Source organism: Bicyclus anynana, chromosome 4, assembly GCF_947172395.1.
Source record: "Bicyclus anynana chromosome 4, ilBicAnyn1.1, whole genome shotgun sequence".
Taxonomy (NCBI): domain Eukaryota; kingdom Metazoa; phylum Arthropoda; class Insecta; order Lepidoptera; family Nymphalidae; genus Bicyclus; species Bicyclus anynana.
Window position 1 is genome coordinate 17,510,910 of NC_069086.1, and position 27,659 is coordinate 17,538,568.

The window sequence follows — 27,659 nt, forward strand, 5'->3', positions numbered from 1 at the left end:
GATTCTGATAGTTCTGATTCTATCAGTTTACTGTAAGTTAAAAGAGTTTCCCAACTTTTTGTAATTAATATTTTAAATGAAAATAAATGAAAACCAAATTAATTTGAATGTTTTATTTAACTAAAATATTGCCAAGCCACATATCTAGGTATAACAATTAACAATTCACAGCCATTGATTAATTAATAATAATAATAATTTAATATAGCTAAATACAAATAACATTTTTCTCTCTGATTTTGTATGACTATACTATAACAACCATTTGTTTAGCCAAACTTTGAAAGAAAGAATAGACAAGCATTTCTTTTAGAGAGATGATTTTTTCAAGAAAAGTCAAGCTTTGTAAATAAAAGCACAGAAAATACGATTAAGTGCTTGAGATGTAAAACTGACTGTTTGTGTCTGTAGTGATAATGTTCCACCATTACATCTGAAGCCTAATAAGAAGCCTCAATAGCTCAACGGTAAGAGTGGTGAGATTCATCATCGAGGGGTGGGGGGTCGATCCTCGCCCTGTTGGTCTATTGATGTACCCACTCCTACCACAGTCTTTCCCACTAGTTGGAGGGGAATGGGAATATTGGTCATATTATAAAAAGATATGGCAAATATTCTTTTTGAAAAAAGAAAAAGAAAAGAAAGAAAGAAATGAAGCCAAACCTACTTGCGGATTGGCTATAATTATTTTTTTTATTTTTAAAATGTCTAAGTGATCTGAAAATCAGTGACTAGGTCCCCCGCTCGAGATGTTAGAAGTATTTTAACAATTCAAAAAGTAACAGTGTGACCATTTTTCTGGGGCCCTATTCAATAAATAAATAAATTCATAATATACCATGGAACTTTCAGACCAAGTTCCCAGAGCTATCTGACGTCTTATATCACAAAGATAGAACCTTAGGTTTTCAGTAGCGTCTTGTGTGCTTTGAATATCAGCATGTTTGTGGAGACTTGCTCTGTGACACCTGGGCAGCTACCAGGTGGGAAAGGTAAACTAAAAAAAACGCTACTTAGCCATGTGAATTTATTCTGGATAACACTTCTTTTAGTCACCTTTCTCGCCTGGTTATCTAAATTTGATGTTATAGTTACACCACTGTGCTATACTTTATAAAATATTGTATACATTAATCAATATTTTTTTATAAGCAAATTTTATTAAAAACAAATAGGCTTAGGTCTATAAAATTGTTTTAGGCTAACTTACTCTTCAAAAATTCCAGTTAATTCAATTAATTATTAATTATGGATTAGTAGTACCCAAAGTATATTTTTAATATTAATAATGCAGCAAATAAAATGCAGTCCTAATATGTATTTCAAAATATGAAAGTCCCAGTAAATATAAAACTTTAGTAAATAAACTATAAAGGCCCTCTGCATAAGATATTATATATATACAAATTGGCACAGTTCTTTCAATCAACTTTTATACAATTAATATTATTTCAAAAACAGTGGATAAAGAAAAAAATAAAAATAAATCTATTGAGCAGATTAGTCTATAAGTTGGTTATTCAGCAATAAGAATAAGCGTGTTCAAACTCTTACAGATATAGCTTACACTTTTGCAATTAATTAAAAATTATTTGAGAAATATTTGTAGAAATGCAAAATGTTAAGTGACAGAATTTCTTGAATTTTATTTAACGCCTACTTACTGACCTAGTAAGCATCAACTTGCCTATCATAAAATACCTACCTATTCGATGTCATGAGCTATTTTATAAAGCTAGTTTAAATCTAATTATAAATTAAAATTTCTCTCATGGTTCATAAGCTTATGATTAATATGTTAATCTACTTAGAGTTGTTACTATAGGTACCTACATAATATTGAATTATCCAACTAAGTATAAATTGAATTATTTCTTGGAATTTTCTTTGATATCAACAACGGAAAAAGCATAGGTATTTAGCTATAGTAGGTACCTATCTAAGTACTCGTATCTAGATAATTAACCTATAGCCTTATACTATTCTATAGCATTTATTTAACATTTCAAATGTTATATAGTCTAAGAATTAAATTCAAAAGTGGAACACCTTTCATTATTATCTGACCAAACAACAAAATATGTTTTTTTTTTACAAAACCTCAGGTTGCTACGGCCTAGCGCCTTTCAACTGAGGCTAGTCTATACGTAGTACCTAATCCTGTTTAAATGAAAGGAGTTTTTACTAAGTTTATCAAAACTTACGACATAGAAAGCTCAAGTATTGCATTACAAATTTAACAAGTGTAGATTCTAACACCAACCTTAGAGGAAGACGAGGCAAGTTTAGGGAAGAGCGTATGATAATGTTTTTTTCTTACAAGTTCTGCCTAGATAGCGATTACGGACTAAAAATCATAGACTAGATACCATAAGTACACTACAACATACACATTTCTTATTTTGCATCAAAAATAAATCAGACAAATTGATGGCTTTTTAAGTGAGGCTTGATAGAAAGTTTGGGTATTTAAAAATTAAAAGGGAAATAAATGGTCTAAGTTCCAGCATTATAAATATATACCCTCATCCAAAGAATTTGTACTCCAACCTCATCTGTTATTCATTAGTGCTATGAAATAAATGATAGATAATGGTCAGAATGGATAACACAATGCAAATAGGCACAATGCCAGTTAAATTGTGGCCAAACACATTTTTCATACAAAATCTAGGAAACTCTGAACTAGATCAAAGGCAACGTAATACAGTTAAATTAAGCATAGAGTAAGCTTTAATTTGACATAATTTAATAATTTGACTAAATAACTGATGAGGTTAGGTATATACTTTAACTGTTTATGTATATCTGGCAGCCCCAAAGTTGCAGTGTGAAAGCAGGCAACCGTAACTTTTTCAATTCTTTTGGGTATATTCTACTAACTAGTGTTAGATTTTTTAAATTAACCAATGAGAGAGGGGATTAAATAAATTAAAAAAAAATATCGGTCGCAATTTATCTAGGCAACCTATGTGCAATGTGTCAAATTAAATATTTCCTATCATTTATTTCTTATCCCAATTAAATAACAGATGCGGGTATATATATCTTAAGCCGTATTACTAATAGATCATCATAGATTTATTATTCCTATAAGTGTCACTAAATATAATTGTTATTGTTTATTAATAAATTAATAAACAATAACAATTATATCCTTGCTATTTTACATTTAAATATTTAGGACCCCTGAAATCTGTTTTTAGGATTTATCAAATGTAGACAACAATGTATTAATATTTCTATATATCTACATTTTTTTGGACAATGGCAGGTTTATATCGATGTATGTATTTATTTTAAAAATGTGCGTATATTATTATAATGGTTACATAATATGTAGCAAAACCTTTATCAATATAAGCTCAGGCAAAACAACCGTTATTTCTAAATACTATCTATACTATAAACTAGGTACAACTATGCGTGAAGCGACGGACTTTACTATTCAAATAGTTCACGAGCTTAGCACTTGTCATCATTGGTAAGAACCGTTTAGTCAAACATTAGTAGTCATATTTATAAACAAGGATTAGGATTTAAACCTCTATTTTATTCAAGTTTAAGTTTATAGTAGTGATTAGGTCCACCTTGGGTCTTCTTCTTCTTTTCGGTTTAATGGCTCCGCGCGTCGAGTGATTGAGCCAGTGTAACGTGTTTAACCACCACAACCTACTAGTTTTCCAGTAGTTGTCGTGGTCGTAGTCCAAACGTAGATTTTGCGACCACAGCCAACGACTAATCATGGTCGTGGCTGGCTTTTAATATTATGTTATATGTTCAATGTTCTGTGGTTAACATAATAGTACAAGTATTACTATGCTCGTTTAAACTATAGGAACAGTTTAATATAATCGGCAGTTGAGAATAATTTCTCAAATGAATTACCTACCTAACAATACCTAATTCTAACCTACATTAGAACCTTGGTATTGGAATATTTAAGTTATTGCATTAACCATAAACAATAAATTAAGTAATATTTTTATGTAATAATCTTTTAAATTTATTTTATTTACGTTCACCAACTATTTACTTTACAAACAACTGTACTCGTAAATAAAACAGTATATAATATTATTCTAATATTTAACAACCTGAATGATATTTTGAATATCAACCAAATGATAACAACGATTATATTTATGATATAACCCTGTTAATACAACGTAAATATTATATTTTCAATAGGTCTATTACCCAATGTTATCAATTTATTGCTAAATTCTATAATTTATCAACGTAGTCCTTTATTATACGATCCTTTATGATATTATCATAATTATTGCATTTGATTGTACTATGTACGCTCATTTCTGTAATATCTCCCCTTAAAGTCATGGATTCAATATATTCTTTGCTTTATCAATATATCTAGCCTTGACATGGTAGTTACTTGTAGGTACACACAATTTGTAATGAAACGTCATTTTTCCTACAGCTTGGTACCTATTTTTGGTAAGTAGTAAGTAGTTCCTACGTAAGTACAATGAAATACATATTTATGTCTACTTTCTGCACCTATGTGGGTTGGTAGATAATACTTAGTAATGATCTTATACTGTCTGCCTGGATAACCGGTATATCGGTGTGATAGTATGGACTCGGTAATTTTATTAACTTAATATCATACTAGACTCATACTATCATTGTGTAACTATAATGTTTTTATCACCATCATACTGCAGTGAATAAAAAATACTACTATCACTATGTCAACTGTGCTATGATTTTGTTTCGAACTTGTCTTAACGGTAATGTGTGGAAGCACGTTTTACGAAGACGTTAATGTTAATTCGATTTAATCATTCGATATAAAAACCAATACTACAAGTTCTTTACAAGTTAGCCCTTGACTACAATCTCACTTGATGTTAAGTGGTGATGCAATCTAAGATGGAAGCAGGCTAATTTGTAAGGAGGAGGATGGAATTCCACACTCCCTTCGGTTTCTAGACGACATCGTACCGGAACGCTAAATCACTTGGCGGTACGTCTTTGTCGGTAGGGTGGTAACTAGCCACGGCCCAAACCTCCCATCAGCCTGACCTGAACCGATTAAGAAAACCACAATCGGCCCAGCCGGGGATCGAACTCAGGATATCCGTCTTGTAAATCCACCGCGCATACCTATCACTGCGCGACGGAGGCCGTCAAAATATTCCGAATGCAATACGTATAGGAAGATCATAGGAGGTGTGGAAGCACGATTTATGATAATATTATTACTATCAGTATCAGTAGTACATTCGATATAACCTCCGGAACGCTTATATGTTATCAAATCAAATGTCATACACAATTGAAATCGTTGTACAACTGAATAATTGCAAACATTTTATCGTAAATATTGAAATCAGCATCTCCTTACCCTTATCCCATTTAAGTGGAGTCGGAAAAATATGTCAATCTTTTCCATTCGTCTCTATTACTCGTCAACTCATCATCCACTCCTTTTACACACATGTCTTCTTTCACACAATCCAACCTTTCAATCTCCACAAATCTCTTCTTTGGCCTTCCTCTCCTCTTATGTCCTTCCACTTGCACATCCAACATTTTTGTAGTAATATGACTTTCCTCCCTACGCATTACATGTCCATACCAAGCTAACTTTATACTCCTCAATTTTTCTGTCACTGGCGTCACCTTTAGAGTTCCTCTTATATACTCATTCCTTATTTTATCTATTCTTGTCACACCACACATCCATCTCAACATACGCATTTCGTTCACATGCATTCGTTTACTATACGTCCCTTTCACCGCCCAACATTCTGATCCATACAGCACGACAGGTCTTACAACTGTTTTGTTTTTACCCTTAAGTCTAAGAGGTTACACCGGAACGTTATCGTGAATGTTGAATGTATCTGAAAAGGAAAGTTCTTATCTTCTATACGTGGCATCGATCTGCAGCCGTCTGCCACGTATGGAAAACTGTCGTCACTGTTCCGGCTGCGGTATGTCCGGGAAGTTGTCGGGGAGGGGTGGTAGCACGTTGGTTTCAAACTGTCCGGTGTTGTTGCCGGGCGGGGAGTAGTTGGCGACCACTATCACCTTGCCGGCTCGGGAGCGCGCCTTGCCTACTCCGAAGAAACGAGTTGCGACCCAGACCATCTGGGTGAAATGACCTGTGGGAAAAATGATCGAAAAAATAGACTAAGAATCAGAAAACATAAGGCAAAGAGGTTATTAATAGTAGGTATAGAGTAATAGTATCGATTGGTGAACCGCCGTCAAGAGTACATTGCTTAGTACGGTCATATTGTATACGGTACGTAACGGGCGAACAGGGAGGCACTAGCACTGTTTCTGTATTCTTACTCTCTGATACAAGGTATACAATTTTTATACAAGATACCTACAAACTACGTAAACTGTTTAACCAAAAAGCCAGACATTAGATAGACCTTATTATTTTCAAAAGCTAATCACGAACAGAAGTTCGAAAGATCCTAGCAAAAAGTAAATTGTATATTTCTAGATTTTGATGTTTCGATAATCGTGGTTATGTTTTTTTTTTAATGACAACGTATACATATAGGCGTTTTGATTATCACATCACATCAGTATCCAAATCCTTGAAGCGTAACGAACGAGCATTTAAATACATACTTATATATTAGACATTAAATATCGCGCGCGTTGAAGTCTTTTGTACTAAAACAAAAAACACGAATACCTGCGTTGACGTTTGCGTGCAAAACGTCAGACTCCTTGAAGAAGCTGTACTGACGAACCGCGGCGTACCAGTACGACGACACCTCTTGACCTGCAAACCATAATTTAACGTCATAATTTAACGACTTGGAGCCAAATTGAAATTAGACCAAAATAGTGGCTTCTTAATTTGGCATATATAGTTCGCACATCGCTGTGCTTTATTATGTATGTTCATAGTTTCGTATATTAATCTGCCCGCCTCGTGGTTAGTTAGTGGTTTCGGATCACGAGGTGCTCGGTTCGAATCCTGGATTGGACTGTATCAAATTTTCTTTCTTATAAGAAATTTTCAGTTAAAATGAAAGAAAACCCGCCTGCGTGTAGTCGCTGTCGCTGATGAGCCGCTGCTTGAGGTTTTGCCCCACATCACGGTCGTTCCTATAGATAATACTACACTATATAATGAGAGTGACCCACGCCTGCGCACAGTCGCAAAGTAAACAGAAGATCGTAGGAATGTACCAGTAACATCGGGCTGTATGTCGCTGACGGGCCGCTGGTAGAGGTTCTGCCCCACGTCGCGGTCGTTCCGGTAGTGGAACTTGTTGGTGTGCGCCAGGTGGTTGGCCCAGGCCTGCGCACAGTGCTAAGTAAACAGAAGATCGTAGGAATGTACCAGTAACATCGGGCTGTATGTCGCTGACGGGCCGCTGGTAGAGGTTCTGCCCCACGTCGCGGTCGTTCCGGTAGTGGAACTTGTTGGTGTGCGCCAGGTGGGTGACCCACGCCTGCGCACAGTCGCAAAGTAAACAGAAGATCGTAGGAATGTACCGGTAACATCGGGCTGTATGTCGCTGACGGGCCGCTGGTAGAGGTTCTGCCCCACGTCGCGGTCATTCCGGTAGTGGAACTTGTTGGTGTGCGCCAGGTGGTTGGCCCACGCCTGCGCGTAGTCGCAAAGTAAACAGAAGATCGTAAGAATGTACCGGTAACATCGGGCTGTATATCGCTGACGGGTCGCTGGTAAACGTTCTGCCCCTTGCCTGAGCGCAGTCGCAAAGTAAACAGTAGATCATAGGAATGTACCGGTAACATCGGGCTGTATGTCGCTGACGGGCCGCTGGTAGAGGTTCTGCCCCACGTCGCGGTCGTTCCGGTAGTGGAACTTGTTAGTGTGCGCCAGGTGGTTGGCCCACGCCTGCGCACAGTCGCAAAGTAAACAGTAGATCATAGGAATGTACCGGTAACATCGGGCTGTATGTCGCTGACGGGCCGCTGGTAGAGGTTCTGCCCCACGTCGCGGTCGTTCCGGTAGTGGAACTTGTTAGTGTGCGCCAGGTGGTTGGCCCACGCCTGCGCACAGTCGCAAAGTAAACAGTAGATCATAGGAATGTACCGGTAACATCGGGCTGTATGTCGCTGACGGGCCGCTGGTAGAGGTTCTGCCCCACGTCGCGGTCGTTCCGGTAGTGGAACTTGTTGGTGTGCGCCAGGTGGTTGGCCCACGCCTGCGCACAGTCGCAAAGTAAACAGAAGATCGTAGGAATGTACCGGTAACATCGGGCTGTATGTCGCTGACGGGCCGCTGGTAGAGGTTCTGCCCCACGTCGCGGTCGTTCCGGTAGTGGAACTTGTTGGTGTGCGCCAGGTGGTTGGCCCACGCCTGCGTGCAGTAGCTAAGTAAACAAGATCGTAAGAATGTACCAGTGACATCGGGCTGTATGTCGCTGACGGGCCGCTGGTAGAGGTTCTGCCCCACGTCGCGGTCGTTCCGGTAGTGGAACTTGTTGGTGTGCGCCAGGTGGTTGGCCCACGCCTGCGTGCAGTAGCTAAGTAAACAAGATCGTAAGAATGTACCAGTGACATCGGGCTGTATGTCGCTGACGGGCCGCTGGTAGAGGTTCTGCCCCACGTCGCGGTCGTTCCGGTAGTGGAACTTGTTGGTGTGCGCCAGGTGGGTGACCCACGCCTGCGTGCAGTAGCTAAGTAAACAAGATCGTAGAAATGTACCGGTAACATCGGGCTGTATGTCGCTGACGGGCCGCTGGTAGAGGTTCTGCCCCACGTCGCGGTCATTCCGGTAGTGGAACTTGTTGGTGTGCGCCAGGTGGTTGGCCCAGGCTTGCGCGTAGTCGCACAGCTGTAAAGAAAGGAGACATCTATATATTATCAACAATGTAATTTTATTTGATTCAAGGTAAAATACATAGGTAGTCGCTACGTCACTGAAACCGGAAATAATCCATAATGCACTTTTTAATATCAATGTCATCGATAAAGATTTATCGTTAACCTAATTTAACGATAATAGGGCCAAATCTTATAGGAGAGGAGGATACATGGATCTCAAGTTCACCACAGACTTGTGGTGAACTTGAGATCCATCCATCCATGACTTGACCTGATCTCCGATGTAACCAGAAAATATGAGTATTTCAGATCCGGCCCAGGACCTTGTGATACGAAGATGTGAGGGAAAATCCTCATAGATACCACACCACGGTCATGTTGGACTCTTACCGACTAAAACTCCACGATGTTCCATCTCTTCGCTTTGAGATGACCCAGTCAGCGACATCTCAGCTAGAACCTCCACTTACAGACAAACAAGTCTATTTACGTTATTAATGTCGTGCCGGAACACGCGGAACGTTATCCATCTTGAGAACAGCCCCCCTAGCCAAGTGGCACGTCGATTCTCTTTCTACGATCGCTAACGCTTCGAAAGCTAGAAAGATGTATGGGAGTGACATTTGCTATCGACAGGTCACGATCAAGATCTGTCATTCCCATACATTTTTCTAGTTTTCGAAGCGTTAGCGATCGTAGAAAAAGAATCGACGTGCCACTTGGCTAGGGGGGCAGTGCTCCGTCCGACGATAGGCTCCCCGTGTTTATCGCCTGGAGGTCGTCATCAGGGGGGTAGGCGTCGTTCATAACGTGATACGAAGTCTCATAGGCCAACCACTGGACTTACGATGCAGGGCCTGCAGCCATGTGGTACGACGATTCTCTTTCTACAAACGCTAACGTTTCGAAAATCAAAAATGTATGAGTGACAATTTGCTTTAGACAGGTCACGTGATCACATTGTCGATCGGATCTGTCATTCCCATACATTTTGTTAGTTGTCGAAGCGTTAGCGTTTGTAGAAAGAGAAACGATGTGCCACATGGCTACAGGCCCAGCTTGTAAAGCTTGTAAAGGGTAGGTAATATGAGTACGTCATTTAATCCGTCGCTACTCTCAACTAGATTGTTTATTTTACTACCTCTCCCGCCCACGAACGTTTTATGACGCAGTCTGCTAATTACGCCGTAAAATTGCGAGATTTTCTCTACCAACACTATAGTTGTAACAACTACATAGGTTGTAATAAAAGTTGTATTGGTCCTATATTTTACTATAACACTTACGAGTATAGACTTTCCTGATACGTTTTGTTTGTGACATAAACTGGAAAGTAGTTTTTAACCGACTTCCAAAAAGGAGGAAGTTCTACGTTCGGCTGTATGTATGTTTTTTTATTCCATGTATTTTGAAAGAATACATTAAGGAACTTAAGCTAACTCATACTAATAAATTTTTGATATGGAATTGTGTCAAGAAGATGGAGTATTTCTGTGCTAGACAGCCAGACTGTATTCTTAATTTCTCATTTAATCCGTTCCTTCAGCATCACTTGGCTTTGTCTATAATTTGGTATTGAAAATACAGTTTTTTTGCGTACTATTTACTCTTATTTCTTCAATAATGAATATATAATATGCAGAACATGATATACAATAACATCAATAATATATTAAAGTAAGTTTGGCAATCCAACTTGGTCCCTTTTCAAAGGGCATGGCAACTGTTGAAAAATTAAACTATAGACATTGTAACACAAGAATATTAGGGACAAAACTCATTATATAGCCTCAGACATGGACACAGACCGGGTCAGTATCGCCTTATTCGTGTACACTGTCAAGTACATCGTTACAGGAATCATCCAGTGGCCTTACCTCAGGCGCCATGTAGAGCTGCGGCGCGCCGTGCCTCTGCCGGTACACGTTGTGCCAGCACAGGCACTCCGTGATGAAGTCGCTGTCTTGCCACGCGGTCCGCACCTCGCTCCACTGCACCACCATGCTCACAGGCTTGGACTGCAGCACCTGCAGGAAGTATGCAGCGTAGAGACAGTTCCATGCGATGATGCAGTCGATATCATACATCCGCCATGTATTCAGGGCGTGTAGCCATGTGGCACGCCGATTCTCTTTCTACAAACGCTAACGCTTCGAAAACTAAAAAATGTATGGAATTGACAGATCCGACTGATAACTTGATCACTTGACTTATCGATAACAAATGTCAGTCCCATATATTTTTTAAATTTCGAAGCGTTTGCAATTGTAGAAAGAGAATTGACGTGCCACATAGCTACAGACCATGCACGCTGCAGTGCAAACCGCACATCAACTAATCGGCGCCGGTCGGCGACGCATTGCGTACTCCGTCTGAACAACGATTAATCGAATCAAATCAGCTTTAACAAATTATCCATTATAAGTATTGTAATCACACATTATAAGGCAATAGTTTGTGTGCGTGTGTGTATGTATGTTTGGTAATACATGTTTATTAATTGCTGAACTAATTTGACTAAATTTGCAATGCTACTATACTGGAGCCTTTCTTGATGAGTACTGTTTACCAACAAACAAATTAAAAACGAGGGTATAAATCACTAGTCATTTCACATCTAATAATAATTATAATAAACTTGTTCTTAAATGAATGAAAATAAATTTGATTAATAATTAGATATGGTTAATATATTTTATATAACATTTTATAAACAAACCATACATAATAAAAAAAAATATGTTATGAAATGACATGCATTTTTTACCTTCATTTCTCATTTCTATGTTGTTAAACAGTACTCATCAAGAAAGGCTGTAGTATAGATCCTTATTATCCTGGCACAGAGGAAACTTTTCATCTCGAAAAAATCCACGGTTTCCGTCGGATTTGTGAATAGAATTTTACGTGAACAGAGTTGCAGGTGTACGCTTGATTTTAAATAAAAAGGTTTGTTTATTATCATCTTATTGTATCTCATCAGATAATCACTTCTCTGATGAAACACAAATACAAGGTTAAATACCTTGTATTTGTATCAATCTGTATTTATGGGATGTCCTACTTTCAAAGAGTGACTAACTTATGTAAATCCTGTTATCACAGCTTTGCCACGACTTGCGGTACGGACGGCTTCAGTGTGCTCGTGGCGTTCGAGCCGTCCACATTTCTTGTTGTGTAATTCTTTATGGGTTACTTGGGATAGATGAGGAGAGTGACTTGAGTGGAAAAGGGGAGTGTTTGTAACAGTCAAAGGCGCCTTTAACCCTACACACATCGTTCACAAGTGCGTGACTTCACTCAAGGTCTTTATCTGCCATTCTAGGGTCTAATTTTGGTTACAGTTTGATTTGTTAATTAAGTTGTCCTGACAAATGTTGTGAATCATAAACCTTTGTTCGACATTAGTTTTCTTATTTTTGTAATCACTTTTGAGGCTGCTAAAAATCCTTAAATAATGTATGTATTTTTAATTAGTTTGTAAGCTCTATAAGTAGTTTGTGATTTCCCTTTTCTGGCTGAAGGATTTTATTATTATTATTCAAGTACCTACTTCTGCTGCAGTAACTACTTTTAATGTAACACACATTAAAGCATAATACTTTATTACTTTTGAACATATTGGTTTAAAGTTTAAACAAACGAAAAGTATAGAAATATCATCTATTCTAAAATCAAATTAACTTCACATCTTATATCTATGAAATAATGGAAGTTCCATTTTAAGTTGAAAGTTTGAATCAATATCGAACCAGTCGGTAATACGGATAGATAGGTTGGAACTCTGCCAGGCTCTTACTTTGAGAACTTTCCCGAAGTACCCATTTCATTTAACTTTATCAGCGGCTTCTAAAAATAGAACCTTTATGATATTCTCTCACTCTCCAAACTATTACGTAACGTTACATTACATAACTGCCTTGCTGGTACAGTAGTTAGCCTATGCGATTTCGGAGCACGACGCGACGTCCTGAATTTGAATTTTTCCGTAGCCTATGTTTTAATCCAGGCTATAATCTATTTCAACTCTAAATTTCAGCTAATTCAGTTCAGTAGTCACGACGTAAAAGAGTAATAAATATTCACACTATCATAAGCATAATTTTTTCGCAAATCTCGCAAGTACCATGGATTTTTCAGGATAAAATAGCCTATGTGTCTGATAAAATAGCCTATCTGTACGCCGTAGAAGTAGATGCGAGAGGATTACCAGCAAAATCTCTCTATAACTTGCTTAAAGACCTTGGTATCTCTAGAAGTGCAGCTAGTTCTATATTAGAACGAGTATCCAAAGCTGTTCTAAAAGGATCTTACCAAATTTGGATAGGCAGGGAGTGTTGATCGATCGTCAAGGAATTCCTTAACCCTACATACGTACATCCAGTAGTATTCCTGGACTTTGCTTGGTGTTTTTCTCTCTACCACGCGATGGGCCCGGCACCTGCACGGTGAATCCATGGAATGCTAAGATATTCGTCTCTTTCTAGGGTATAATCTAAATCTTTTCGTTTTAAATTTCAGCCAAATCGGTTCAGTAGTTGCGGCGTTATATAGTAAAGAAAATCCAAACATACATCCAAATTCACACCCATACAAACTTTCGCGTTAATAATATTAGTAGGATCATTCTAAAGTAATCATAGAAAATCATCAACTGTAGTAGACGGAAAAGCTACACGAAAGAAAATATCTATATTTCCCGTGAATGAACATCTGGAAAATATCCAAATTAAAGTTGAATGAAAGTCATCTTGAATGTTTTCATCTAGATATCGCGTCGCCGCACCGCGTGTCAAGGTCAACTGTTTCTCAGAAGGTTCGAATAGGGATGAAGTTGGGAATGATTTACACGAATTTCAAGTTTCTTTGAAAGTACTAAGTATATATGTATATGTATACGAATGATTGTACATATGTATTCTGTGACACCAGATGTTGTTAAAACGTGTAATGCGTTTTCTACCTTAATTCCTAATTTGTTTGTTGGTAAACAGTGCACATCGAGTATGGCTGTAGTAAAATATAAAACATGAAGCGAAAACGGGCCCCTATAAAGAAGCTTATGCGATTAGTCGAAGCCTTGCAAGTTGCAGTTCTCTAGAAGGCTTGCAGATCAATAATTAATTAATAGTGTAACAAATAATGCAATTAAAACTATTAAGGCGTCTACATAAAATAATAACGCAATACTTTACAAAGTATGTTAGTACTTTATGTAGTAGTGGACGACACTCCACGTAATTCCCGTTGGTGTAGGAATACGGTGATAAAATATGATCGATGATACTCACAAACAACGTGGCTTTCCTAACAATTTTTTATAATACTACTGTAGTATAAAATCTTTGGGTTTTTCTATTGGTAAAAGAAATGTCAACATCGGTTCAGTAGATCCAGAGATAACCCCTACAACTTCACAAACATTACCTCGTAGATAGGTAGATTTGACTTCCACTCTAGTGCCAAAAGGTAGGTACGAATTAACTAAAGTTATGGATAGATAACGGTAATTTATTCTTGGTCATTTATGCTTAGGGTGGATTTGTTTCGACAGTAAAATACCTTAATTAATTGGAATTTTTGTTTATTACTGACTGACGCTAGAGACACCGTCGCAGAAAAAATAAACTCATCACACAGTAAGTCGAACACAATGTACGAGTAAGTAGTACTTCATCAATACAACTCACATTCAGCTCACTGTTGAGCACGAGTCGCCGCTCAGATTGAGAGTTGGAGAACACAATGCAGATTTCGTCACGACGTTTTCCTTCTCCGTTTGAGACACGTGATATATAATTTCTGAAAATGCACACAACTGAATAGTTGGAGGTGCATGCCACGGACCGGATTTGAACCAACGTACTCCAAATAGAAGGCTAAGGTCATATCAACTGGGCTATCACGGCTCCTAAGTAGTACTTACATTAAAACAAATTTTAAAACACGTTTCAAAAACTCAACGTAAGAAGTCGGTTTAAAAGCAAAAACACAATCCTTTCTTGGCAATCGAGAAAAATATGGGCAAGTTGATTGCGTCTTTTATAAGAAAAACCCTTTCCCATGGAAATTCCTGCTACCATCAAAGAGTAAAATAGAGATGTTTAAGTCAGCCATTGACGGTCAATTATTCTCACGTTTCTGCGGCGCAAACGGCAGCGAAGACGTTTCATAAGTTGAGCCGTCATGCACGTAGTGACCAATACACGATTTGATAGTCGTGGGTGCTGCAGAAACGTGAGAATAATTGATCGTCAATGGCGTGCATTATACAAAACTAACTTTCTTAGAGATAATGATCAAAAAAATGTTTCTTTTTAAATTTTCATGATCTCACCGAGTAGGTATATAAAGATACTACTCCTTTTGCTCAGCTTAGATAGATCAAATCTAAGAGATTTTCAAATAAAAGATCACTTTCAATAGTTTGAAATTGGACAGCAAAACTGTCGTGCCCTTTGCAACTTTGCGGTTATTGCGACAATCTGCTTCGACTTTTATATAAGTTGGCGCTCGCGTGCGGTCGGTCGTCATAAATCGTCGTAATGAGCTCGGAACGATGCCATCTACCATTTGCATCCAGAGCGTTCGAGGGAATATGCAAATTTTACAGCCGTATTGTCGAGGGTCGTATGCCGATATCGTTGCATTATGAAACCACACTAAAACTGTAAACGGACTGTATATAAAACATAAAGAAGAATGCCCACCAGCCAATACAAAGTCAGCCCCGGGAACCCAAGTATACTTCCGTATAAGAGTATACAGAGATAATAATTAAGGATCAAACGAACTTACCTGGAAGTGATGTTCGATCATAATCGATATTATAAATACTTTTAAATAAAATTGAAGTGTGTGTAATAATTTTCTCAAGTGCGTATAGTTTACACGACTCTAAAATGACTGTTGGTCCGGGCTAATCTCTGGATCGGTAGAACCGATTTATAGAGAATAGGACTTTTACTGGTAGATAGAGGAGGTTATGGAATCATATATCCAAGAAAAATCCATGGTTTTCGCGGACTGTGTGAAATACTGAAGTTTACGAGGACGAAGTCGCGGGCTTCCGCTAGTGAAAATTATAATTTATAGACTGATTCCAGGTTTTTATTATAAAATGAAATTACATTTCATATAACAAAAATCAAGTCTTGTTTGTATACAATAAATGCTGAAGCTACTCGCCGGTAAACTGAAAAATTAATTACCTTCAATTTATCCAGTGTGAATAAAGTAAAATTCTTACAGTTTCTACATGAATAGTCACTTCGTCCAATATATTACGGAAAAGATAACAATATTGAAGGAAAATGGATCTTTTGTGGCACAGTGTAGGATATACGGCGCGGGTTCAGATTGGCAGCCTCACCTGTCTGCCGCAGTGCGCTCTTTACTTTTGACCGACTTCAATAAAGAAGCTGATTTTCAATTCGACGCGATTTATCTTATTTGTTACATCAAACCTAACTCCGTCATGTATTAACTAACCTATTTTAAAATTTAATTTTACTTCAAAGGTTCTACTTGGTCCCATCGAGTTTTCCAAAAAAATGGTTAAACTTTTATTTTGATATAAATGAAAATCTGTGTCGACGGTCTAGAATATCTTCCAGTTTCGTCATCGTCTGATGACAAATCTGGAACCTAGAGGAGGAAAATTTAAGTGGAACTCTCATTTAAAAACGATTCAAATGAAACTTGGCACTATTTGGGACCATAATTACGAAAAAAGATACTTTTTGTCGTAAAAATGTTATCAGAAGGGGGTGAAATATGGGTTGAAAGTATGTATGGAAAGTCCTACATTTTTCAAGTTTTTAAGACATTTATAAAAGTTGCTATATGTATTACCAGAAAATTACTAAAAATAATGTCATTTACGATTTTACAAAATTCCTAAAGGTTTAAAAAGGATTATTTTTTTTAAAAGGCTTGTTTATGATACAAGTTGGGAAGAGGGTAGTTTATCAAAAGTTGTTACTAACCAGATGTTTTTGTTGCTGTTCACTAACTAATAGTTATACAACTTAACAGCCACAATGTCCTACAAACTACATGGTACACTATCTCGTTCCAACGCTCAGAAATTTTTATTTTTCCAGCTAACTCAGTTAGCTACAAGGATCATGAATCGAGATAAAGCTACTCACGAAAAAATAACTTGATAGTAATTAGTTGTAAAAAATGTTCTACGGACCCCGGGCTATTACACAGACCTTTCTCTCTCAAAAACCTACTCTATCGTATAACGCAGCATATTAGAGGAACATTAGGACTGCTCGCCGGACCTTGCAATTTCCGTCGCCCCCGCTCTCGACATCGCTCAGGACTCGAAATACCAGACGAGGTCAAAGTAATTAAAATTGTTTCAGAAATATGTTGCCTTATTTATAACATTTCTCAAATGCTTATGGAAATATTTAAGTACAAACATTATACGATTTTGTAGTACTAAATAATAATAAAATATATAATAATAATAATAATTATGTATTGTCTTTATAAGTACATTCCATAAAAATGTTTTTTTGCATTAAAACTAGAAACTTTATTAGTACGTACTAATAAAGTTCCTAGTTTTAAAACAAAAATTATTTTTTTTCATCTTTCCGCATTTAAATAATTAAGCTTGTTATTAAAAAGGTTTTTTTACTTTTAATTTATTTTGATTTTTAGTTGTCGCTGGATTCGATTTTAAGTCTGTTCATATTATTCAACGCATTGTTGTTGCAAGGTTGTTTGTAATAAATTTTTCAACAACAATCTAATTAACCAATTATTTTACGATTTTCGAAGTATTATTTGCAAGCCCTTTCATTTGATACCTCTATTGTAGTAGTGCTAAAAATAAAAACAAGTCCATCATCTGCAATATGCCGCCATATTGGATTTAAACTGACGTCACTTTATTTTTCGAATTATTCTTAGCATGGTCCCTCAATTATTCCCTACCCACTGTGGGTGATAAACACTCATAAAGGTATAAACCTTCCAGTTAAAACCGTCTAAAGCTACCATAAGGCGAGATAGATAGATAGATAGATTCTTACTTACTCGTAACACAAAATTGAAATGTCACAAAATAAAAATTAAAAGAGCAAAGCTTTCACTGCAGCCTGCAGGTCAAATCTAGGATATGCACGAAAATCGATTTTGAACGCGCGTGCGAACACGTTACCCTGCAATTTGCTTTACATTTTCAATAAACTTCCAAATTGAATAAATTTCGCAAAATGTTCTCCGCCTGCTGAAGCTGGGACCACAGTAATTTCGTTAATGAGTTTCCCTTTCAAATGTTTAAGTCACATTATTGGAATACCGGTGAAATGTCAAAGTTTGTAGGGTTCTGAAGAATTCCACGTGTGAAAAAGTTTTGTGTGTGGAGGAAAAGTTTTTTCGTATTCATTTACATTTTCATTTACTCGTATTACCGCAGTTTATTTACATTTGATTAATATCTCACTAAACATTTTTGTTTAATAGTTTGTTGTTGCAGGTAGTGCCATAAGCCTATTGCTGTCCAAAAAAACCAGTTAGTTTTTGAAAATAAAACACCGTTTAAAGAATTCTGAAGAGTGATAAATATAAACTGTGTGTGCAAAATCAGAGCTAGACGTACTTTATGGTAGCCACCCACTATCCAATATGCCTACATGTCTGCAGCGCTAACGACTTGTCATCCGATAAAACTGATCGTGTGTTGATCACGATATGCATGACATCTAACATTATACTTTCGGTGGATGTTTTAACACTTTGGGGGATGGCTTAAGACGTTAATCATGTGAAAAAAACACTCTATCTGTTTTCAGTTATATCTACATTCTGTGAGGGTGTTTTTATTACTCGACAGTGCATTCGTTTCGAAAAATAAAGGTACTCTGATAATATTATTATAGTTATTCGTTATAAAATCATATAGTTACCTACTCCGTACTATAGTGTGACACAGATAAAGATGAATTCGAACCTTTCAATCTCAAGTTAAGAAACATCCTAAAAGAATAGCAATAAAGATCGGTATAAGAAATATATAAAAGGTAGATATGAATAATCGTGCTCTACAAGACTTTTCGAAGCTTAGTGGGAATTTATTTCCGTCGCCATCAAAATGAAGATAAGGCCACCGCTCTATAAATAGGAACGGCTTTATGTGGGCTGTTACTTGTTTATCAAAAGAAACTTGTTTACTCGCTGTGAGCGATGTTTGAATAGCTTCGCCTCCATAATAGCTGACGTTTAAAGGGAGGGTAGAAAACTGAATGTGTAGGTTTTTGTGAAAAATTCTTAGAAAACGCCTCGTGCCAATTAGGAAATTAATGCCTGAAAATAAAGGTTTAGAAATCAAACTGAAAATTAAAGCATTTTTTTTAAATTTAGCGCTTAATTTATCGCAAATTAAGCGCTGAATTAAAAAAAAAATGCCTCAATTTTGTGCTACAAAATGCTCACTTAACTTTTTTTTAAATAAATTTACCAATTCTTTTATATATGACCAATATTCCTATTCTATTTTAACTAGGTAGAAAAGACTGTGATAGGAGTGGGTACGACAATAGTCCAGCGGGGATCGAACCACGACCTCTCGGTGATGATTCGTTGAGCTACTGAGGTTAAATGTTGTGACAATGAAGTCTAATATGGTAGCGCGCTAACTTATGCGAAGGGGATATACATAGTAGAGTATACTTAAGCCCTTCTACCTGACAGGCTTCTACATGGCATCTTCCTAAAACACTAATTTGTTGTAAGACTATGGCTGCTGGTAACTAACTACGGCCTAGCGACACTCAGCCACCCATGTTCAAACAATTAAGGGCCAAGAATATATTAGTCTCTTTTTTATTTTTTAACAATATTAAAAATTTATAAAAAAAATCAACCCTCCCGCTGCGGGACATTTGAGTGCCCAAGCAATCGGTGGTTAGGGCTCCAGAGTGAGGAACCTCCTCACAATACACGCTCCCGGCTCTTATTATTATTTGTTTTATTTAATCTAATAGAACCAAAACAAATTCCCTTTATCTAAAACCACATAAAACTCGTTATAATTTAGAGAAGGAGACATAGGTTCAACGTAAATTTTGATCCGATAACCTTTATCCGAATTGCTCCCCTGTTTTCGCATTAGGGCAACAATCAAGGGATCCGGGGGATCGAGTGCGAAGGTCACGTTTACCGGGTCAAGGATGCGGCCTCTTCACATCCGCGTTTCTAAACGACAAGGGCATCGCTACAAAAGAAAGTTACAAGGTAAGCGCGCCCTTCTAAAGGTAAAAAGGAGGTAAAGTTTGTAAGGTTTTGTGTACGAGATAATCTCTGGATCTACGGAACCGGTTTAGAATACCTACCAAAAAAAAGCCAAAATAATGGGAAAAAATAATTGCAAAAAGACATGATGGCGCACAAATTACAATGTGTGTGTGTCATTCGATTAAATATGTAATGTTTTCCCGCAATATCACTGGAATTGGAACATGGGGCGTCGTAGTCGTAAATATAGGCGCGACCAACTATAGTGAAGCAAAAAGGACCAACTATAGTGAAGCAAAAAGGAGGGTTATGATTTTAGCAGTCAATGTATCGTAATACAAAATACAAACTATTTACTATGTTACTCCTAATATGTAGAGCCTAAACTATTCATTAGGTTTTCACGAATAAAGTGTAAATCGAGTTGTTATTTTAGCTCTAAGCAACATGGAGCAAGTTCGAAGACACCATGGACTTAATCCCAAGGTGCTGGAATGGCGACCCCGCATCCTAAAGCGCAGTGTTGGTCGATCCCCCACTAGATGAACCGATGACATCAAGCGGGTTGCAGGGAGCAGCTGATGATGATGATGATGATGATGATGAGCAACATGGACTATATTTTAACCGACCTCAACAATAGGAGACACAGTTTCTACGAGTAAGAGTTGATAATGATGGTGCTTACCTTTTGTAAAAGTTTTGGTCTGTTGTCGAGCTGTTCGGGTTCGTTGTCGTCTTTGTCGTTGTTGTTGTTATTGTTGTTTCTTGATGTCCTGCTGCAAACAATATTGTTTAATACAATAAATATTATATGAGGGAAATGATCCTCCTGATATTTTGTGGAAAGCCATCACGTAGGCTAACAACAGCCCCTGTAGCCAATTGGCACGTCGATTCTCTTTTTACGATCGCAAACGCTTTGAAAACTAGATAAAATTATAGGAATGACATTTGCTATCGACAGGTCACGTGATCAAGATCTGTCATTCCCATACATTTTTCTAGTTTTCAAAGCGTTTGCGATCGTAGAAAGAGAATCGACTTGCCACTTGGCTACAAGGACAGGTAACACGCCATACTCGTATAACACAAATAAAGAAAATTAAACTATTATCACATAAAGACTTTTAGTAAGTTTTATAGAGAAGTACAGCTTGATTTTGTTTATTCGAACCGTTACCGGTTTAAAGACTTTGGTAATGTTACCTAATTATTTTTAAATGTTTACGTAACCCTCGATGCACGAGTCGAATTCAGATTGGCAGATTAACGCCTGATTTAAAAGACTCATGCTTGAGTAAGTCTCGATAAATTTATGCTAGTTTTAGGAATCAGTAGGGAAATTTAATAAAAATTTCGACATACAAATAATTTATTTACACACACATGTACTTTGTAATAAGAATTTAAACAAAATCAAAGATATATCACTACATTATCCTAGTAACAAATTCTAAAAAGCAAAATGGACAGAGTTTCCACCTTACTCGACCGACCCTATGAAAATATCGTGCAGAATGAAGTGCGCAATGACTTACTGGTCTGTACCGCCATTTTATCCCTACTTTTATGATGTCATCTTAGAATTCTCCTAACACTAGAATAAATCTTTTTTCAGTAAGTCTAGACTGGAATCTTAAGGTTCAATATTTAAATGTCATAAACAGTCGGTTTATAGCAGAGATTACGACTTATATAATTGTGTGCAATGAAATAAAAATATTTTATACGATGCTATCCACTTGAAGTTTTTTATAAAGTTTTATAGAGAAGCTTACTTGATTTTGATTACTCGAATAACAGTTACCAGTTTATGGACTAATATACCAGTTCATAAAATAATTAAGAATAATTATTTTCAAATGTTTACGGAACCCTCGGTGTGTCAGTTTGTCTCACACTTGGCTGATTAACGTCTGACATTTAAAACTCATGCTTGATTAAGCCCCGATAAATTCATGCTTGAATAAATCTTTGTTAAGTAAGTCTAGACTAGAATCTCAAGGTTCATTATTCAAGTGTCATAAACAAACCGTTTAAAGCGTAGAGCTAAGACTGTGACTTATAAATGTGCTATGAAATAAAATATTTTATACGATGCTCAACCACTTGAAGTCTTTTAGTAAGTTTTATAGAAAAGCTCACTTAATTTTGTTTACTTGAATAGCTATTACCAGTGGGATTAAATGATGTATAAACTAGACGGCTGAGTTTACCAAACTTACTGATTATTTGGGATAAGTACGCTGTATAGCCATTAGCCATTAATTACAATGAATGCGTAAAGCCGTCACACATAAGTATAATTAAAATGATAAATCACTGCAGTTTATGTTACACGTGGGCGTGCATAATGCATACACGTTTTTCATTAAGGCTGCTTTAATCAACTCTCTCTGCGACTTCGTTGGCGTGCAATTTTATATAACTTTTCACAGTCAGGTTGCTAAGTTGTATAAAATATTAAGTATAACTTGAAAAAGCAACGAATTTCATAATACCCTTTGTCCCATACAAAGGTCTTTTCATATTGCAGTGTGATGGACTTGCCAATGCACAACTTTAAGCAATGTGTTAAAAAACATTTACTTAGTCGAGGTTACTACACTATTGATGAGTTCCTTAACGATAAAGGTGCTTGGAGGCCATTGGATCAGCTTCCACCTTCACACAGGAAATAAAACTATAAGAAATTGTAATTTAATTGCTATCAATTGTAAATTGTAATACTGTATGACTTTTTCATTTCAAAAGAGCAACTGTTGAGTTTCTTGCCGGTATCTTCTCAGCAGAACCTGCCTTCCAAACCGGTGGTAGAATCTTTACAAATAGTCAACTGACGTGTCAAAAGTGCTTGTAAATTGAGCCTACTTGAAATAAATGAATTTTGATTTTGATTTTGATTTTGCCTAAACATGATATGTTTTACCCGATTACGGCAGTCTATGTATGTTTGCGTGTATGTTCTACCGTAGCGCCTAAGCTACTGAACCGCTGAATGCTGAATGAGGTGTCAAAAGATTTGTAGTGATAGCCCGGTTGACACAGTCTATATACAATATACATGTTATCAAAATTTTGTATGACGCAATTGAAACCTCAGATTCTAACCTAGAAACAATTAAACTGAGATAATTATCTAGCATTTCCCTATTTCTATCTGAAATATTTTCTTGTTTCATACTTTTTAGACCCCTTTTTTACGTAGTCGTAATGTAGTCAGGTTATAGTTTTTAATTTTTTTTGTTATTTATAATCACCACATGTACCGAATTTCACAAAAAAATAATTTTAATCAACGAATTAGAAAATCGCATGCCCCATTTAATCATACTTTCCCGACAGTACGATAATACGGAAAAGTTCTGTCTACGAAGTCAGGTGTCCCTGGAGGACATTCCTACATACCATAAAAATTTATGGTTACCCTACGAGCATGCGGACTATATTAGCGTGTCCGGAAATAGTCGTTGTACCCCATTCCACCCTTGTGAGCGGCGTGCGTGTTTAGGTTTAATAGTATGATAACGTTTGACTCTATAGCTCTTTACTCAGGCTTAGTTAGTTAGCCAAGAGGATCTGGGTTTAGAAGTTGAAAAGGGTTCCTCGAAAACAATTTTCGAAGTTCTTGATCTACAAAGAATCTACGAATCCCTACGAATGTGTGTAGCGAATTGCTACGAATGCTACAACGCTACGAACACGCTACGGATGGACGCTACGAACATGCTACGGATTATTATTAATGCAAAAAATAATAATGTTTAATTATGGTATTGTAGCCTTGTCAAGGGCATTCATCGATTACCTTTAAGTTGTAGTGCTAAACTAACACCGTAGTCAATAGAAACTAATAAATTTATTTCTTGATTAAAGTATTTCTAAAATAAACGTGTCTAAATAAACACATTAGTTTGTGAGAGAAAGACAATCAAAGGAATTTTAGAGGTATCCCATAAGTAACCAAATGACAAGCCATCTACTGAAGTGAATTTTATAAATTTCGCAAAAAAGCAATTTGGCATCACAAAGGCTTTATTTAAGGCGCTACGTTTGTGACCAGAAAATGGAGATCAGCAGAGAATTTTTAAATGAATTTTGTAATAATCGTTTTATGTATACAAAAACAACTATTACATAAGTGTTTATTAATTTCATTGTTGTACTATTTGCTATACATATATATTGCTTTTGAAGATTAATCTCCTCAATAAAAGAGAATTTTTTATAAAGTTACTGTGTGTAAGAGAGTCTATGTGAGCAATTGTAAAATGTATCTACGAAAGAGGTAGGCCAAAATAGACGTTTTTAGATGGTTTTAGGAAGAAAATGCTTAGCTTTTTAGCAAAATATCTTCGCTTTTTCATATAAAAAATAAGCACTGTGATGTATTTAGAATGATCTTAGCAGTCATTCCATTGAAAAAATCTGCATTAAATAGCGGTTTTCCACAAAAGGATTTTCTCGGAAGCAAAACTTAGATCCCAAATAAACTTACGTAACTTAGTAATCTTAGTACGAGCATTAAAGAAATCCGTTTATTCTAAAATTCTTTGTATGAGCAAACAATTGAGGGGAAAGTAAGGTGCGTGATTTTGTAAACTTGACCTCTTATCAGCGGATCGCAGGCGCTTGTCGCCGCGTTGATAGATTACAGTGTTCAAAGTATTATTACGTTATGCTTACTGATTATTATCATGAGAAAGATTAGCACGCTAGTAAATTTTATTATTAACTAAAATATTACGGCTGAGTTAATTTTGTCGTTTTCATTAAAAACGTTCTTACAGATTGTATATTTTCTGATTATGGCTTCATAGTAAGACCGCAGCAGGTACTGGGTTGGATATTTTAGAAGTTTAACTATTTATAAGCAAACTAGTAAACCCTTATGACTTCGAAACTTGTCGGACATAATCCGACGGTATTGTTACGTCAGTTATAGCTGTGCTTATAGTTAATTATTAAGTTACTGGGTAGTTGGGTATGCGCAGAAATTTTGCAAGAGTCGAGCTCGAGGGCTAGAAGAATTTGAGTCACCTGAGAGACTCATAGCTTAGAACCCTCGGACCGTCACATTATATGATGATACGAAAACATTACAGATTGGGGAATGGTGATTCGGTCAAGTTACCTTGATAAGTGTATTTTTTAGGCCTTAAGATATGCTTATTGCTATATACTTGCTACGCTTATATGCTGGTTGACAAAAATCATGCCAGACAGCAATCAGACAGATGCCTAATCACTCTAGGTTTGCGTTCCACAGTGGTAAGAAGTATGGACGTCGGAAGAGTATTCCTTATCTTTTTATCAGAGACGTCGATGCTTTTAGACGGCGGTATACAGCCGTACGCAGAGGGTTACGTGTTTCTTTATTATATACGTGTAACTATACGTGTTAATAACGTTAAGAAATTTTTTTCGACTCCTATGTATGAGTATGTACGTAATTTTTTCAAAAACTACTGATCTAATTACGATGACATTTTCTTTATTTAAATGCATATTTTTAGGTTTCTCGAATTAAATTACATATCATGATATAAGCAGAGATAGTAGCAGAGAGAGAATAGTAGATATCTAATGAATTTTATTTGGAATCTATAATATAGGCTTTGTGATCATATTATAATCCCAAAGATAGTACCGATCATGATGCAGCAGCGCCGGGGCGACCTTCTTCTTGAGGTTGGAGAGCGCTGTGAGCTCCTCGCGCTTGCGGGACGGGGGCGGAGCCCCACACAACGTCAGCAGCGGGGCAGGTGACGGCTGAGTCCGCAACAACCTACACAACAACATCATTAAGACTTATGAGTCATTTAACTTTTGACGGCCTCCGTAGCGATGCGATCCCCGGCTGGGCCGATTGAGGATTTCTTAAAAATTGGTCCAGCTCTAACTGGTGGGAGGCTGCGGCCGTGGCCATCATCATTTACCATCCGCTGAAATTGTAGTTAAGGGCTAATTTGTAAAGAATAAAAAAAAATAATAACTATAACCCCAACAACCTGCACAACAATATCCAATTTGAGTTATTCAAACTGTGTCACTGCCTGCGGCCTCAATAACATCAATATCAGTCTGATATTATTATTAACCAACTAAAATGAACTTCTCTCTCAAACAGGAAGAAATCACTGACGCCGGATTTGTTCAAGAGCCTATTTTTAATAGCTCACTACAGGACTAGGCTTGTCTTCTTATAGCTTCGAACATTTTTCTTTGGCCTATTGTACGTGCTTTAGACTTTGTCTTGGTATTACTTATTAAAAAGAATAAAGCTAACAACTCAATTAAAAATAATAATTTAAATTGCGATAGCACAATACTTTATAGTCCAACCTCGTATCGAATTCGAAGACTCGTAGTCTAACACCAGCTGGCCTATTCACTAACTTTGAATAACTTTAGAACCCAGCAACTGGCTATTGCTAGGATTTCTTAAATACAATAAAAATGCGGTCTTTATTGATTTGATGTTCTAATGCACCTATGCCACCCTAATGTGTAATGTTAGCCACCCTAATAATTATAATAGGGTGGCTAATAGCAAACTATTAATTAGTTTAGTGGTTAGCATGTGTGGCTATGGGTCGTGAAGTTATTGAGTGACATTTGGATCAATACACACATACAAATATTTTTGAAATTTTATGTGTACGTGAACGTGAATGTACGTTGTACATTACCCTTACATTTAAAAAAAAGATAATTCATAAACAGATCCTGCTTCGTTTGATAGCCGATATAGATAGGAATTCAGAGGTTAATTATATAAATTCACTACTATTGTTTTAGATAGAAGATTCAAATATAAATATATTCTTACATAATTTGCCTATCAACTACCTACAGTTTTGTATTTCAATCCCAAATGTAATTACGGCAAACAAAGAATACAAACTACGTTGATTTTCATGTTAGCTCAGTGTCTAAATTAAAAAATAATTCTACCGTAATCCATAACAGAAAGCATGTGCCTGAATTTTGGTCGCTGTACATCTAACAGTTCTCGAATTATAATTTTTTTTACTCACAGCAAAGTTATATCAATTAAAAAAAAACCAAAAAAGTCCGCAGAAATTAGCAAAACATTGATTCCGAGGCGAACGTACCGTTTAGAGGCCGGTGTCCGCTTTGACAGCAACGTGTAGTCGTAGAGGTTGGAACTGGAGGGGTTGTGGTTGAAGGTCGGCGCGGGGGGGTAGTATGCTTCATCTTCCCTGTAGTTGTTGTTCACTAGCATGGACTTGAGGGGTAATAACTCGACACTGTCGTCGGTCCGTCGTGGAGCCGTCATAGCGGGGACATGGCGCGCCGCCGGCGGCTCGCAGCCTACTGAACGTTGAACGTCGGCCTTGAAAATGCTGCAGCGACCGGGACGCGAGAGGCTGTCCGCAGATACGCGCGGGATCGTTTGATAATAGGCTTTCATGGGTGCCGCCTGAATTTTTTATAGGAAGCTGCATTTGCATCTACTGACAACATACTAGAAAGATAAACCTTCATATTTGCCGCAGAGATCCGTTTTTGGGGTTCCGCTTCCGTAGTCTACAAGGAACCCTTATAGTTTCGCCATGATTGTCCATAGATAAAGTTGT

The 27,659-nt window shown here is 37.0% G+C and overlaps 1 protein-coding gene across 1 annotated transcript; it reads right to left on the reverse strand.

Moving 5' to 3' along the window:
* Nucleotides 1-98: 98 nt before the first annotated feature.
* Nucleotides 99-27,507, reverse strand: LOC112054837 (uncharacterized). Its single transcript, XM_052881251.1, has 7 exons — nucleotides 27,174-27,507; nucleotides 25,706-25,843; nucleotides 20,741-20,831; nucleotides 10,674-10,823; nucleotides 8,677-8,806; nucleotides 6,686-6,775; nucleotides 99-6,134 (listed from the first exon to the last, which is right to left on the reverse strand). Exons 1-7 carry the CDS (start codon nucleotides 27,491-27,493, stop codon nucleotides 5,947-5,949), a joined length of 1,107 nt encoding a protein of 368 aa, XP_052737211.1. The 5' UTR covers nucleotides 27,494-27,507; the 3' UTR covers nucleotides 99-5,946.
* Nucleotides 27,508-27,659: the final 152 nt, after the last annotated feature.

What these genes read in the sequence shown, in the direction of transcription:
- LOC112054837 (XM_052881251.1), bottom strand. Translation starts at nt 27,493, where the DNA reads ATGAAAGCCTATTATCAAACGATCCCGCGCGTATCTGCGGACAGCCTC. An exon ending in AGCTCTACATGGCGCCTGAG is followed by an intron (nt 8,807 to 10,673) that starts GTAAGGCCACTG and finishes CTTTCTTTACAG; the next exon opens with CTGTGCGACTACGCGCAAGC. An exon ending in GCACGCAAACGTCAACGCAG is followed by an intron (nt 6,135 to 6,685) that starts GTATTCGTGTTT and finishes TTTTTCCCACAG; the next exon opens with GTCATTTCACCCAGATGGTC.